Consider the following 16,955-nt stretch of genomic DNA (forward strand, 5'->3'; position numbering starts at 1 on the left):
CATGTGACCATGATGATGTAAGATGCGCCAAAGTGATTAAATAAAATAATTAAGAACAACTATTACAAAAGAGAAAAGCCCAAAACAATAACAGAAATGAAAACTGCAGAAGAGATAGATCACAAATTCTGTTTCTGCCTCTTATTTTTTATTCGCATTAATAATTTTTATATGTTTCTATTTAAAATTGGAATAATATAACTCACATATAGATAGATAGATAGATAGATAGAACCTTCGCTCCAGCCCAGTAGGTGGCGGTAGTTCACCTTATCAACAGAAGAAGAAGAGGAACTCGTAGCATAACAACAACATTGTTAGCAGCATTAGCTCGCAAAAAAGCGAGGAGACTTTTTTCTTCTTATTTGGGTCCTATTAACAGGTGAGTGTAATAACAGAGGGCCGTGAGAGAGTGTGAATGTGCAGTCTGTTACCCTGTGGTCCAAACAATTGTGTTTTGACCTGGGCTAAAAGTCGATGTTTGAATCAACTGTTATTGCTGTTGACAGAGGCCAAGTGGAGATAATCTTGCATAAGAGCACAAAGGAATTTGTGCTTTGATGGCAGAGTGATAAAGTCACAGCTGTGCAGTCACAGCAGACATCAGGTATAAATAAACAGTGCTGAGTAAATTGCAATAAGTGATTACAGGCATGTGAGTGAGAGGTTGAAATAGTGTACAGGCAGAGTAGAACCAGTGTGACTCATTCAGGAGGTTGGATTTAAAAAAGAAAAGCAAACACCCACAGTGGTGTGGACCATCATTTGATCTGTTAATACCTGGTTAAAGCGTGTTTCTGTAGCTGTAATACTTAAAAATATAAGTATAAAAATATAAGAAGTAAATTAAAAAGTTGGAACTGAACAGCAACAAGATTCACCGTTTGATTTCTCACAGATTTTTACACTTGCTGCCATCAGAACTACTTTAACTCTACTTAACATAGATTCAGCAAGGCGTTAAAAATGTTCATTTGGTGAGCCGGTGTGAGTTGTAGCCTCAGGAGTTGCATCCAATGTGGTCTTCTGCTGCTGTAGCCCATCTGCTTCAAAGTTTGATGCTCTTTTGTCTGTCTGTCCAGAATCAGTTGACTCTCCTCATTTAAAAAGAAAAAAAAGAAGGTAGTCCACTCCATGTTTTATGAATAACTTGTTTATATCAGTCTAGTTCATTGGACGAAAAATACTCTACTTCGGGTTTTCAATTAATCCATGAAGGGTAAACAAACAAAGAAGTCAGAAGTTCAACAACAGAAACAATGCAAAGCCAAGTCAACTAGATCATCTAGGTAGTGTGCTTATGGTGCTGGAGCAGTGTTGATCGATTCATGGTCATACCTGCGACTTGACTGTGTGCTGATCGATCTGACGCGAGATTCACTACACGTGGAATTACTATGACCCGAGGTCCCAAAATCTCCTAAGGTAGGCAGAAATACAGATCTAAAGCACAACTTCATGCTGCTACTTTTTCCAGCCCCCCAGAAAACACACAGTGCCTGGTAGACCCCATGAGAAAGGCTTTAATCAGCACTTGTACTGCACCAAATCAGAATGATCTTACTGGCTGACTGCCTGTGGGGCGTGGAGGTTCGTACAAATGGAAAAAACACAGAATTTATTTACAAAAAACACATTTAAAATGACAAATCTGGCGCTTGACGCAAGGTGTACCTAACAAAGTGGCCAGTGAGTGTAAATAAAGCTGTTACACACAGACTTTGACTTGAAAGTTTAATAAGTACCCCATAAATTCTGCTGGTGTTATGCTCCTTGACTTCAATATATCTTAATTTATTTGAATAACTGAGAAAAAACAAAAACGAAAATACACAAATTTGTAATTTTGGACGAAGCTGTTGTCGCCATTTTTTTTTTTTTTTAAACCTTCAATAAAAACTATGCAGAATAAACCTTAAGTCAAAATATTCTTTTCTCCTAAACTGCTCACAGAAACTTTGAATAGCTGCAGTTACAGAAACGCACAAACCTGAAAGGCGTCTTCTCAGGAAGCCCGTTCATTATAATCAGAAGTTTTGGAACAGCAAACCCAACAAACCTTACTCTGGTATTTATCTGTTCATAAGTTACTATCCAAAGTGTATGCTGAAGCCTGCTTAACTTCTCTCACGAGTGTGTGTGTGTGTGTGTGTGTGTGTGCTGAGCAGAGATCTGTGAGTGTGTAATGAACTTTTAAAGCTTTCATAATGAAAGAAAAAAGTAAAATCTTATGAGCTATGTGATTTTTCTGCCACTAGGTGGCAGTACTCGCTGTCTGAAAGTGAGAGAGGGGAAAGACCTGATTCATCAAAAAAGTGTGGTTAAAGATGCAAAGACAAAAAACAGGGAGTTTAAATGTGTTTGATAAATGTGCCTTAAGAGTTGGCAGATAGACTGGACCTCATTGATCCTACGTTTGCCGCTCACTTGACGCTTAATCTCGAAAGGCCAGCCGAGTAATCAGGTTCACACTTTAAATAGTTGTCATGCCAGTTAGACGAGAGACAAATGAGGTGCAGTGACTTTAACTCTCAGATGAGGCAAGAAAAAAAAGGAGGAGGATGAGCAGAAGAGGATTTGGATTGTGATGGAAATCCAAGGAGAGGGAGCAGTATTCCCAGTCTTAAACTTGAATTCTTTTCTTTAAAAAAGCAGAGAGAAATCACGTGACGAAAGATCTCTGACGCACACAGTCAGATGGGATGAATAAAGGGATACTCTGTAAATGAAGTGAGCACAAATCAGTCCCACACTGTTTACATCTGTTCCAGCCTCCTCTCCTCTTCCAACACTTGCTGGTCAATTTACACCACCCTTCTTTCTAACATGGGATAGAGATGCAGGGAGGTGGAGTGGGGTTGGAGTACTTCCAGAGGGGGCTCAGCATGCATCTTAACTTCAGCATTTAGAAAACATTTCCACATTTTGCCTCTTTGTTCACCGTCTCAGGTACGCTGGAATTTTCCGACACCCACTCGAATATGTCCTATGTCTTCATCAACGACTCGTCGCAGACCAGCGTGCCTCTGCTGCAGTCGTGCATCGATGGAGACCTGCCCTTCGCCAAGAGGCTGCTAGAGACCGGATGCGACCCCAACATCCGCGACAACCGGGGCCGCACCGGCCTCCACTTAGCCGCTGCCAGAGGGAACGTGGAAATATGCCGCCTTTTGCACAAGTTCGGGGCCGATCTGTTGGTGACGGATTATCAGGGGAATACGGCGCTGCACCTGTGCGGCCACGTGGATACGATACAGTTCCTGGTGTCCAACGGGCTGAAGATCGACATCTGGTAAGAATTCAGAGTTCAGGTCCTGAGCAACTTAATGTTCTCTCATTTTAACTCCAGTTTTAATTTCATGTATATCAACTATTCAGAATCATGTAATCATGCATGATTCACGTTGATATGGTAGAAGCTAAAAGACATGTGGTGTGCTGAGACTGTTTGTGTTGTAATACCCTCTCTGAAGAACTTAAATCTGCCCTTTAGAGATTTCTGAATGAATGAAAATAGCACTAAACTTAAATTAAACTGCAATAAGCAAAGATGCTCTAGAGATGATCTGAATCCACAAAGAACTGACAACAAAAAAGAAGCAATTTAAATTTATTAGAAAAAACAAATTTAAAACTGAGCAGATGAGTGACAGCAGTACCCTGAGAGCTGTACAATGCACTTCAGTACAGCATTATATGTGACAGTGGTGCAAAAAGATTCATATACTGCTTATTCTTGTATAATAAATTACATTTTAGTAAAACACTTTTTAGTTCAGTCTATTCCCTTGGCTGCTTCACTGCTCTGTCCGTCTTTTTTTGGGAGGGTTTCCGTCTTGCCCCCTTTTACCCTGTTACTGTTACCCCCCCATTACAACTAACTACACAAGATTTACGCTAAACGTCGCAAATCTCTCACATCTCAAAACACCGCTGTCACTCCTAAAGTCCTAACTCCTTTGCGCAGAGATCGTGCCAGCAGTGCGCAATTGCGCACATGCGCAGCTTAGAGGGAACATTGCTCATGAATGCCCCTTTTTTTTTCTTATTGTTATTCAGTTTTGTTTTGTTTTTTACAAATAAAATGCCGAATTTGAAGCAGCAGAGGAGAGTTTATCTGCTGAATACAAGTAAAACAGACACACGTCTACATTGAAGTTTTGCTTCTATGCAACTAAAACGAAACATTATTCAGAAGTAATTTTCAGGTTGATTCCTCCATGTTTGAGTGAATTCAAGTGTTACATCAAAAAGCTGTCAATAGTGTCACATTAAGATTTTTCTTTTGGTATTTCTGGCTTCTTTTGGTAAACCTGATTACAAAACCTGAAGTTCAAGACACATCTGTTGTTTGTGCTGTTGTCTCTATAAGTTTACTTGTGAAACTCAATGTGAAACAAACATTTTAATACTCAGAGATAACATCACATTAATTCTTGCCACAGTAAGGAAGTCTCAAGTCACTGTTTGAGGTTTGAGGCTTCACGGGTCCCTGAAGCTGAATAACTTGTTCACTTCACTGAATGCAGAGTGTGTGTGTGTGTGTGTGTGTGTGTGTGTGTGTGTGTGTGTGTGTGTGAGAGTGTGTGTGTGAGTCGTCTTTTATCAGTCTTGATGGTGTTTAAACAGGATTATTTAAGCATTACTTACACAATGTAACTGAAGTAGCTTTGTGTGGTTAAGGTCACTTAATAGTAGATTAGTGTTAGTTTAGTGTCATTAAGCCTCTGAATGAGTCCATTGAGCTTCAGTTGGCAGACGAACAGCCTGACATTTATTCTGTCTGATGCATTGATCAGTTGTCAGTTGTCTGACAGTTTTGTTGTGAATGATGTGTTAGTGAGTGTAGAGAGTGGGAGAGACCAGTTTCAGTTACATTCAAGCACTCATATTATCGCTGAATGAACCAGTAACCCTTACCAGCAAAGTCCCAGATTCAGGTAAATAACTGGGGTGATCCTGACTGTAAAGCTGCTGTAATGCAGTCATTCACAGATCTAATGATTTCTGCTCTGTCTTGTTACAGAGCGCACTAAACATTTTACAGTAGTTTCTAATTCATTGAACCTTATCCCACACACTATATTGTTATCCTCTGGGATTAGTCACTGAATAAACATGCTGTGGTAGCACACACGCACACGGCCACTAGAGGGCGTATCTCAGCTATAACAGAGAAGCTGGTGGCTTTTCAGGATTACTTGTGTGCAGCTGCCAGTTATTTCACAGATCACAGATTAATGTGCAGAGTCAATTGACTTTATTGTCCTCAGGATTAGAAATGAGCATATCAGAGGAACAGCTCAGATTGGGCAGTAACCCAGAGACTGAGCTGGTGAGTGTCGTAGCAAAGTGCAAGGCTTTGCAATACGACTACACTGACAAGAGTGAAAGGATCATCTGCTAATGTGATGGCAAAACTGTCTGCCAAAAAAAAATATTTGCCCATTCCTGACTGAAAGATTAAATGTTTCATTTCTAAACTCAGAGAAAATCAGATTATGTAAGAGGGACGTTCTGTGTATCACATCTTCCCACTTATGCAGATCCTGGAAACACTTAAGTTGCTCGGCACACTTCACAGTTATGACCAATACTGAGATTACTCAGCAGTTTGTGTTTTAGACAGATGACTTTAGTTTGAGTATTTAGGAAAGCTTTTCACGCTTGACCTGTTTGTTCATTAATGCAGGTACTCTGGATTCTTCTGATACTGACTTAAGAGTGTCCCTGATGTCCAGCAGGCTGACGATCGACATCTGGTAAGAAATCTTTCTCTCTTTTGATGAACTGCCCTTTTCTTCCTGTCAGTGAAATTTGTAATACAAAATCCAACATTGATCATAAAGGTTGTCAAGTAGGCTTCGTCTTTTTGGCTACTGATTGATTGCTCAGTGATTTAAATTTAGGGGGTTATAGCCTTAAAGTTTTATCAGGATATTTCAAATTTGTGATCTTATTCACAACAATATAGGAAAAAAAAATTCAGAATAAATAAAATACTGAATAAAGTGTGGTGTTAATTCAAACAAATGAACAACACACTTCTTTGTTTGAAGTGTGCATTTGTTGGCACTTGGTTCACATTCACTGCCTGCTTGTTTCTCTTTGATCACGCGCCGTCACAGTCTGGTTGCCTCAGGCAGTGAAAACAAGTCTGTTGTCTCCACAGTACTTTGCAAAATACCCAAATATACAAAGTATTGTGTTGTTGGTGGTCTGACCTCTTGTCACCAAAGGAATACTGTAGGTATAGTGGCATCGTGTCACATTAATCATTTATGATGAATGAAAGAAGTTGCCAAAAAACATACAAGTGCCAAATCTGTGTTTTTTCTCTGAAACCCCAATAACTGCTGTCTGCTCTTCATGTTCACTTTACATTTCACTATATCAGCACAAACACCTACAAACTACAATACTACTTGCAGTCATTGACTGATTCATGAACTGCTCTGTATTGCAAACTATTGGAGAGTCAAATGTGAGGTCATCAGTGTGACAGTTGAAGCTTGGCTCAAACTGGCTGCTGCAGAACTTACTTTGTTTTGTGAAGCTCAGTGACTTGTTATCTTTACTAAATATAGTGTCTGTGTTTTCTTTTATCAGTGTTGATGGTGTTTACACAGGGAGTCATTCACACACTAGTTTGTGTGACTGAAGTAGCTTTGAGTGTCATTCAACAGTAGATTAACTTTGGTTTAGTGTCATTGAGCCACTGAATGAGTCCACTGAGCTTCAGCTGGCAGACGGCCTGATATTTATCTTGCACTGATCAGATATTCAGGCCCATAAAGACACTCAAATCATGACTCATGTCTGTAAAATGAGGCTGTTGGTTAATGGTTTCTGTGAGCAGTCACTGCATGTAGAAAAAGTAAGTTTACTCTGTCAGACTGTATTTTGTAATTTGCCTTTTATGATATTCACAAAGAGCGGCCTAGCTTTGAGTTAACAGTGTCAGTGGTTTTCCCCTGTAGTTTATGTGCTGCCTCAAAATAAATACTTCATTCTCGTCCAGTTGTCATACAGATTTGTTGTGTAGTGTAAGTGAGGGTAGCAGGTGGGAGAGAAGCAAATGAATGTAAACAGCAAGCAGAAAGACAGCAAAGGTTCACTAAAGGACAGAATCTCACACACAGCCTGCTGGGTAATAAGTCGGCTTTAATCTCTTTAATTTAAACCAGTTCCATTGTTCCTCATGTCATCTGAAATGTTCTTGTTTTTCATTAGAAATCTCTTCTATCATTGCTGCATGTCAGCACTCACAGTATAATTTCTTGGCAGTATCCCATGGATGCTGAAGAAGTGTGTTTGTCATGTGGGGCTGACAGATCACACGGTCCTTGTTTTCCACCCGTCGTCTTCTGTTTCTTGTTTGTTGGTCCTTCTCATGTCACCTTTGATTCCACACTTTTATTACTTGAGCCTCAGTGAGTGTGTCAGTGCAGTGATACTCAGCACTCCTGTTATTTCAGCCTGAGAGTTCTCTTTTATTTACAGTCATGTTTATTTATTTATTTGACTGATCAGTTCTGAGTCTGTCATTATTTACCACAGATGATTGTGGTTTATGCTCTCACTTTCTCACTGTTGACAACACTGTTAATCTTATCAGTGTTATCTTAAATATATTCAGTAGTGCTGTGTCTTTATTACCAAGTGGAACACAAAGCTCTGAAGTAGCTGCAACACCACCATTATCTCTTAATGTACTCAGCATTTCCAGGAAGGACCCAAATTCAGAAACCTTGGATTTCTTTGTTTGAGGTGATCCCGACTGTAACACTGATGCTGATCATTTTAGTGCAAATTTGTTGGCAGGTCAAAGTTATGTCTGTGGGAGAGACTGAAACCTGCCTGGTTACACAGAAACTTACTTTGATGGTTCTTATTATACACAAGCAAGTACACAGTTTACTCCACTGTAGGTCTTATTGGTCTGTTTCTACACACTGAATGTTGAGTTTAGTGTCTGAAACTGTGGAAAATAAAAATGCTTCCTGCTCTTCATGGTGCCACTCTAAGTCCGTTGGTGCAGTTTCTATATAAGCTAATGAAACATTCACATCTTTGTACTTCTGCAAATCCTCGATACACTGAACTGTGAAGTGTGCTAAACAGGTTATCAGTAATACTGAGGTTGCTCAGCAGTTTCTGTTTTTAGACAAATGGACTGACTTCAGTAAAGCTTTTCACTTTTTACCTCTTTGTCCGTTAACACAGGTACGCTGGATTCTTCTGATACCCACTCAAATGTGTCTCTGGTGTCCAGCAGGCTGACGATCGTCATCTGGTAAGAAATCTCCTGCTTTCTCTCTGTGATGAACAGCCTCAGTCGTGTTTGCCCTTTTCTTTATGTCTGTGAAATTTGCAATACAAAATCCAACATTGGGGAGGGTGTTATAGCCTTCAAGGTTTGTCAGGATATTTGAATAAAATGTCTTTTTTATTTTTACAGCAGTATAGGAAATAACTTTGAATAACATGTCAAACAAATGAATGAAACACTTCCTCATTTGAAATGTGAAACTGAATTTGTTGACACTTGGTTCACATTCACTGCCTGCTTATTTCTCTTTACTCGCGTGTCGTCACAGTCTGGCTGTTTTCAGTGGTGTGTTTGTCTCAGGCAGTGAAAACAAGTCTGTTGGATCCAAAGTATTTTGCAAAATACTCAAATGTGTAAAGTATTGTGTTTTTGTTGGCAGCTGACCTCTTGTCACCAAACCACTGTCATACTATTGTAGCAGCATCTTAGCTACAAAATCGACACGCTGCTCTCGTCCCAACACGTGTCTGTACTTGTGTCGTGTTGTGCATGATAAGGAATATGTGGCACAGTGTCACTATATCATTAATATTCTGATGTGACACTTTTTTATCATTTTATCATATAAAAATTTATATTGGGTGGTATAATATGGCACAGCACAACTCACAACAGTGAGTAAAACTCTGTCTATAACAATAGATCGAGCCCACTTTGATCTCTAAGTGTGTTAAATCTGACTCAGCTGAATCTGACGGTGTCTGCAGCCACACAGTGGCGCTGCCTACATGTAATGCACAAACATCCTTATCATATGGCCATGAAGGCAATACCGTCACCTCGTAGAACAACAGTGTTACAAAGAGAAATGAAACTGTTAAAGAGATTCAGTTCTTAAGTGTGTGTCCCTTCTTTGCATTAACTGGCTCAACAAAACCTGAAACCACCTCTGAAGTCTCGATGTTGATTTCCTACTTTCTTCTTTCTTTCAGTCTGTTTGCTTTCATACTGAAAGTACTTTAACACCTGCTTCAGTTGGAAACAATGACAGAGATCAGTAAAGGATGCAAAAAATACAAAAGCAAAAAAACTGCACTGGTGCTGATAATAGAGGAAGATAAGTGAGGGGTGCTGCAGAAGTTCAATGACCTGTGCACTCTGACTGTTCATCTAAGGCTGAAAAGTACACAGATGGAAGTGTTGTTATCACACTTTGCTCTGTCACCATGTAACCACATCCCTGCAATCAAAACAGTCTCAAATATGTTAAGGTTCAAATAACAGCCTGCCTCGAAGACAAGGAGTGTGAGCCTGTGCACGTGACTGACACCATCAAATATATTTAACCAGTTACTCCACTCATTTTACACTCATACATAGTTCATATGCTTTGTTTCACGCTCACCAGTTCTGTAGTAAGTCCCACACAGTCAGTCTTTAGAGACTGGAAAGCTCTTATAAGTTTGTCTGTCTGGAGTCATTAATTAGAGAAATCCAATCAGCCACTTGAATTTCCAGAATTTTCATCTCAGAAAGTTAAAAACGTCATTTTAGGCTTAGAAAGCTGCAATTTTACTGCAGAATTTCAAACAGTGCAACATTTAAGTTTCTTCTTTCAACATTTCTTTGTTTCACTTTTAACCAAAACATGTGCAGTTGAAACATGAAACACAGGGTGATTGGCTCGATTCTGTCATTGCAGTGGAGTGAACACTGAAGGGAAAGTTATTTGCATATACTATAAACACACTATTGATGGATATGAATCCTTCACAGTTTGAACATCACATTAACATAAAATTGGTCAGATTTAGTGACATTTTGAACATTCACTAAGTGCTGTGTGGCTGAGTGAGTTTAGTGTGTTCATGCATTACCTCTTTGTTGTGTGCTGCCACATACTGTGTGCATTCACACACAGTTAAAATGTGGTTTTATTTGCATGAACTGCTGAGGAGCATCAGTTCATTCAAGTACAAGTAAACACAAAACCCCATTTGAGTTTTTATCTGATGCTGCCTGCCTCATGAACTGATGAGGGTTCCTCTCACATTCTGTATAAAGTTTAAAATTCAGAGATTAACCTGAGAGAGAATTTAAAATGATGCATATGGTCAGTGAAAGTGTGAGTGAAACCTGGTCTCCCTGGTGAATGTGCTGTCAGTTAAATGACAAAGCCTTAATAAACCAAAACCTTTAATGCATTAAAGCTCCAAGTAATGTTCCCAGGTCTGGTTATGGCTGATGGGGTATTGTTGTCCCCCCAGCAGGCGAGCAGTCACCAGTATTTTTACTGATGGCTCTGTTTGTGTTTGAGCTCGGTGCCCTGCGTCTCCCTGGTGGTGCCGATTTTCTCTGAGCAGTTTGATTATTAACTGATGAGTTAAAACTCACTAAACTAAGTTGAGCCTCCTAACTGTGTGTGTGTGTGTGTGTGTGTGTGTGTGTGTGTGTGTGTGTGTGTGTGTGTGTGTGTGTCAGTGCGATGCAGAGCCACTACTTACTGAACCTGAACCTGCAGAGCACTGAGGGCGTCCTGTCCAGCATCAGGACCACCTGGCAGGAGTTTGGAGGACCTGGGCTTCTGGAGGGTCCTGCTGCTGCTGCTGGTCATCACCCTCCTCTGCCTGGGCATGACATGCTTTAATACTCAGTTAATGAGCAGCCTTGTGTACACGCTGCAGTTTGTAGAGCAACACCTGCACTTCAGGTAACATTGTATTATTGCTATACAAGTATTATTTGCTTTGCCTGTTGTAAGGCTAATAGGCTATCAAACCTTGCATATGCCATCCTTAGTACTGAACTGAATCATTCAGGAATTTCAGATTAAAAATCTTTAAAAACATTAGATTATGTGAGAGTGACACTAGAGGAGTACTACTATTTCTTCTTCTTCATACTCTGCAGTGTATCCTTCCTTAGTCTGTCTGTAGTCTTATCTCCGTTTCTTGTTCTTAGGTTGTGTGAGTGTTTGTTGCAGAGTCATGTTGCTCATCATGTTGTTAGCAGTCTAATGATGGCCTATTTCAGAAACCTGCAACATGTCATAAGAGCTTTGCAGTTGATGCCGACTTGTCTCATTTGAAGCTTCTGCAGCAGTAAATCTTTCTGCTCTGGCCATGTTCAGTGAAACAGTTTATAATGTAGTGTTTAGACAAGGAAAATTACAATAAAACCAAAGCCTGCAAAATATTCCAGTATCCCAAATTATCCTCACCACACTATAGAGCCAGCTGCTGTGTTTGTACAATTCTAACAAGTTTGAAAGTCAATTTTGGGTGAGACCACTTTTATTGTTCAGCACAGCCCTTAACCCCTTTTCAGCTTTCTTATATTTCCTTTTCTTTAAGAGATCTTCAGGAATAGTTCTTCAGGATTCTTGAAGCCTTTAGATGATCTCACACTGCTTCTCTAACAACGTCTGGGATCTAGGAAGGCCAGTCCATGAGATTCTTTTTCTGTTTCTTCTTCTTCTTTCTTCTTTTTTTTCAGACCTGAGACTTCTTTTGTTATCCACATAGCTGGTTTAATTAGTTTGGGGTGCTTGTAGTTCTTTGGTGATCACTTTGTTGATGCAAAAGAAAAAACTGAATGATTCGATGACTTTACAAAAAAAGAAATACACTTAGTTACAGCAGATACAGTTGTGTATGTGCTTTGGAAATATACAGTACTCCTTTGATTATCACTGGGGTTATGTTCCAGAACCCTCCGCGATTGGTGCAAAACTACGTGTTTATACTATTATTGTTATATATTTTAATCCATAAAACCTTTCCCCATGCTCTTATAAACCCTTTCTGTGCGCTTAAACACACTTTTGAGACACACCCTTACGTATTCAGCAAAAAGTTATCGACCTAAATCTCCTAATGTATGCGTAGATAACCTACCAATACATTGTGTACACATAGCTACATTGTGGCACAATTCCATTTTATCTGGGTTTTACTGATAGCATGGTTTTATTTAGATACCTTACTTTTACCTCTGCAGTGTAGTACAAGCGAGGCATTAGACAGCCAAACAGAAGGGTGGGGGAGAGGGTATTTAAAAAAAATAAAAAATAAAAGATGCGACTAATAGTTTCTGTGTGTGTGTTTCAGAGTGATGGAGAGCTGCTCCCTAATAAATCTGCAGAGCAGTGAGGACGTCCAGCTTCAGGACCTCCTGGTAGGAGTTCATGGAGGACTTCAGCTTCTTGTAGCTGCTCCTGCTGATAGATGTCATTGCTGTCTTCTCCCTCTGCACTGGCTGCTACGTCTTCTTTGTTTCTGCTTTTCTCTTTGTCATGACTGTGAGTCAGGCAGCTGTGCTGAAAATATGATTGTTCTCCTTATAATAAAAGCTGGAAGCTGAAAGGTCCTGCCTGTGCTGAGACACTTTTTCATGAATGATCTTGAATGAATGTGTGAAGTTCTCTCTCACTGTTTTCTCTTTTTGTTGATGTTTGTTGAGCTGATAGAAACTTCTCCTTTAAAATTAGCTGCTAAAAAACGTTTCTCCTGTTATGCTCACTCTGTTTTTGGTTATCGATGGTTACAACTTGGTGCAGTAAAGAGGGTGTATCATAAGACGGCTCATTAATTTGTTTCATCAAGTCATCCACGAAATGATTTAAATTATAGGAGCAGTTCGTCTGGAAACAACAACTGTAATCTGCACATTTCAAGGTTTTTTTTTATTAAAATAAAAATTTCTACTTTATTCTCAAAATGATCAATATTTTTTTTAAATGTGTCTCAAATCCTAATACTTGTATACTATGTACTATACGAGTGGTTGAATACGCGCAGTGGCGTGAAATAATAACTTCCCGTCAAATGTGTTAAACCTAAAGTAAGGAGCGCTTTGAAAATGTCAGAAGTAGAAAATACAGTTACTTGTGTTAAAATGTAGGAAGTAGAAGTAAATTACAGATACTTGAAATGTAAACTGAAGTACAGAATACATGCATAAGGGTAGAATTTACATATGCCTTTTCCAGCTGCAACAGTGATTGGATTTCCTGCAGAGAGGAAAGGGGGCCGAGCTTTCTCCCGTGGGCCACACGCAGGCCTCAAACAAGAAGCTGCAGTTATTCTGCATCGTGGAAAAATGTTTATGTCTAAATTAATGTTTGTATTCAAATGTAACCTAAAATCATCGGCAACACGAAAATATCAACTTGTACCTAAAACATTAATTCAGCGATATTAATGCTCACCATGATCTTTGAAACTTTGGATAATAACATTAACTCAACTGTGTCCCAGATAAAAAATAATAATTCAAATTATTTTTTTGTGATTTAAAAATGTTTAAATGATTATATAATTTCGTTTTTCGTGTTGAAATCTTATTTGGACGGAGGCACCATGATAGAGCACCGCGGGACTAAATAATAGTGTTAACAGAAGGACTGCATGTAGACTGAAGAATATTTATTATGAATTATTAAAGTAATTATTAATTACTCAGACATTCATTGAATAGTTTATTTAGTGACACAGCTTGTATAAATACACATGCATTTGGATAAAATGCCATATAAAAGGATTAATAGAATGTTTCAGAAATTCAAACTTGAAGATTAAATGACCGGAATAAAATTTATATTAACATGAAGTCCCTTTCCTGCATCCTCAAACATATTCAGTGTACATATCGTGCGCTGAATTGGCCTCCCGTTCTTCTCTTGCTTTGCCTCCGCAGTCTGAAGGCCTTTACACACCACAGCCGCAACTTTCCTGGAAATATTAAAAATATTTTTCACATAACTTCACGGGACGAATTTGCAAATTTTATTCATTTTATTTCATTATTAGCATCAAGCTCGATTACCCATTTTCGCAGTTCTGACGAACCACGATCGCGATTAAAACACGCGTCGGTGCCGACTATAAAACAACATGTGTATAATAAAATGATCCTATACGAGGGAGTACTAGGGGCGGTGACACATGCGGTGACACAGGTGTCACCGCCCCTTTACACATTGAGGACAGTTTCTGTTAATGTTTCAAAATTGACTCTCCCATAGTTTTTATGACGGTAAAAAATGGGTCTGGGCTCTAAAAAATATCTAATATTGACGATTTTGAGAATATAGTAGAAATTTCGAGATTAAATTCAAAATAATATTTTGAGAGGAAGAAACTCGAATTACATCTGTTCCCAGAAAATCTGCCACGGCTGCTCTGCAAAATACTTCGTGTGGACGAGACGGCGAAAGCGTCCTTTGGAATCAGTTTACTGTGATTCTCCTTCATCACGTAATCACGATGCGGCGACAGGAACGGTCATTCATTGACAGCAGAAGAAATTATTATTGCAGTGCTACAACCTTGTGTGCATGAATAAATGTAACTACTGCAATGTTTGTGGTGCTTCTATGACAGATGTGTTAGCAATAACTGCAGGTGCTTAACACAATGGTCATCAAGCCCAGTTTAAACACTCATTTTAAACTAATTAAGTGAAGCAATATTCTGAAGAATCAAACCACATGTACAGTTACAGCCAGTTACAGCTACAGTCAGGGTGGCAGCAGCAGGCTGCCAAACTAGCTGCGCTTACTTCTTACGCTTACGCCTAACTTCAGTGACGCAGCCAAACGACTGATGATCTTATGTCTTTCACAAGACTCTCAGGATTTACATTCACATCTGGGGTTTCACAGATGGTAATCAGTGAACTGTGATGGATAAGAGCTGGATGAGCTGCTGTCATTCATGTTTCTGGTGTTGTAGTCTGCTATTATAGACTAATGGTGATGCAGACATTTGTCCTCTGCTTTTAGTCTTTAAGTGCCAGTTGGATGTGGTTGGTTCCTCTCTGCTGCTGATAACAGACATGATGATGACGTAGACATAATTAATATTAATAATAATTCAGTGCTCAGTAAATGCACAGGTAATTCGTAATAAGCATTTTAAAAAATTATATTTGTATTCTAAGTGTGATTATTGAACTAATATTGATCATTACAGAAAGTAGTTGTGGCAATTGTTTTTGTTTTTTTAAATGTCAGGTTGTCATTGCAGATTTTTTTTCCTGATGTATTAATCGCATATTTTAACCGTATCATATATGTAACAGTAATATCGCATTCTCACTTTAGTATAGGAAGATCACTCCTGACACCAGTTGTATGCATGCATGTAGAGTGTAATCACAAGTGGGCCCCGTGTTTATTGCACCTTCACAGAGGGCCCATTGTAAGACATCCAGGCACCCTGCTCAAGGGAGGTGATGGATGGTCGTAACTTAGAGTGGGAGGTTCAAGGATGAGCTGGACTGACGGTATAGGGATATATGATGTTCTGTGGAGTGTTCTTTGTTTGAGTGTCTGTGTGTGTGTATATAAGATGTGAGGGCGGTGGCCAAATGTCAGAGATCCTGGTGTTTTGGCTGGGATGTTTCTCTCCACACTGCAATGTGTTTATTAAACACACTGCAGTTTATACAGGAAATATTGATTTGTAAATGATTAACTAACAATCTCATCAACACAAAGTTCTTTATTTGGAGCACAGTTCTACAAGAAAGACAAGTTACTGAAAAAGTGCTTGTGCTTAAAGTGCTTTGGCACTCTTTGGCAATAACAGAATAGAATAGAATAGAATAGAATAATCCTTTAATTGTCCCACAAGGGGAAATTTGGTTGTAACAGCAGCAAAGAACACATATACAAACAGAACAGGACAGAAACATACACAATTTTTACATATTTACATCATGGACAATAGTTACTAAAACAGTGTACTGTACAGTTATTAAAATTAGTCTACAGATAAGTGGCAAACCCAGATTGTAGTGTGCAAACAGAGCAGGATACTGAAAGATAGATAATTAGAAAAAGTGCAGATTGTGTATTGTACCTGTGCATTAAAAAGTAGAAATGTAACTTCCAATTAGTTAGTGTATATATAAACTGAGAAAATTAATGTGCAAGTTATAACAGTAGAAGTTGTTACAGTGCTGATGTAAACATCTATGTTTGTTGGGAGCAGTTTTGATTGTACAGTCTGACAGCTGCAGGAGGAAGGACCTGCGGAAATGATCCATCATGCATCAAGGATGCAGCAGTCTGTCACATATTGTAGGCAATGTTAAACTTAGTCATCATCTTGGCTCCTCTGACGACCTGTTTGCTGCTGCCTGCCACTGAAAGGCAGTGGGGAGAGGAGACACTTGGGCAGTGCATTTATTGCAGCATATAATGTGTTTTCTGGATACATCTTGATGCATTCTCAATCATCCAGGAAAGTAAATCTCCAAAAGTTGATTCTGTTCATCTGGACGTAGCGTTTTGTGGGAGAAACGTTTCGTCACTCATCCAAGTGACTTCTTCAGTCTCAGCTGACTGCAGGTTTCCCCAATCTTATAAACAGTACATTTGCATAATGACTGAAACCAGCCCACTGAAGGAACAATGGGCTGTGAGGTCAGTTCCTTAATCATAATTATGCAAATTCCCATGACCATTGATCAACAACCACTGACCAAAACCCACTGATCAATGGCCATGAGTACCATTTACAGAGAGCTGGGGAATGGCTGCAATCACAGCATTGTAAGATGGCGAAAGATGTACCCTTAGGCCCCCTCCTTGATTCAGAGATGGTCTTTCCCTTTTCACGTAAATGGCCTCCTTGACTCCGCGCTCAAACCAGCGTTCCTCCCTGTCCAGGATGTG

The 16,955-nt window shown here is 39.3% G+C and overlaps 1 protein-coding gene across 1 annotated transcript; it reads left to right on the top strand.

Annotated features, from left to right (window-relative positions):
* Positions 1-279: 279 nt before the first annotated feature.
* Positions 280-12,934, top strand: LOC134624484 (ankyrin repeat domain-containing protein 46-like). Its single transcript, XM_065470292.1, has 6 exons — positions 280-382; positions 2,950-3,292; positions 5,693-5,762; positions 8,227-8,296; positions 10,754-10,982; positions 12,382-12,934. The coding sequence occupies exons 2-3, from the start codon at positions 2,982-2,984 to the stop codon at positions 5,709-5,711; spliced, it is 330 nt and encodes a 109-aa protein (XP_065326364.1). The 5' UTR covers positions 280-382; positions 2,950-2,981; the 3' UTR covers positions 5,712-5,762; positions 8,227-8,296; positions 10,754-10,982; positions 12,382-12,934.
* Positions 12,935-16,955: the final 4,021 nt, after the last annotated feature.

This window comes from Pelmatolapia mariae, linkage group LG3_W, assembly GCF_036321145.2.
Source record: "Pelmatolapia mariae isolate MD_Pm_ZW linkage group LG3_W, Pm_UMD_F_2, whole genome shotgun sequence".
NCBI lineage: Eukaryota > Metazoa > Chordata > Actinopteri > Cichliformes > Cichlidae > Pelmatolapia > Pelmatolapia mariae.

What these genes read in the sequence shown, in the direction of transcription:
- LOC134624484 (XM_065470292.1), top strand. Translation starts at nt 2,982, where the DNA reads ATGTCCTATGTCTTCATCAACGACTCGTCGCAGACCAGCGTGCCTCTG.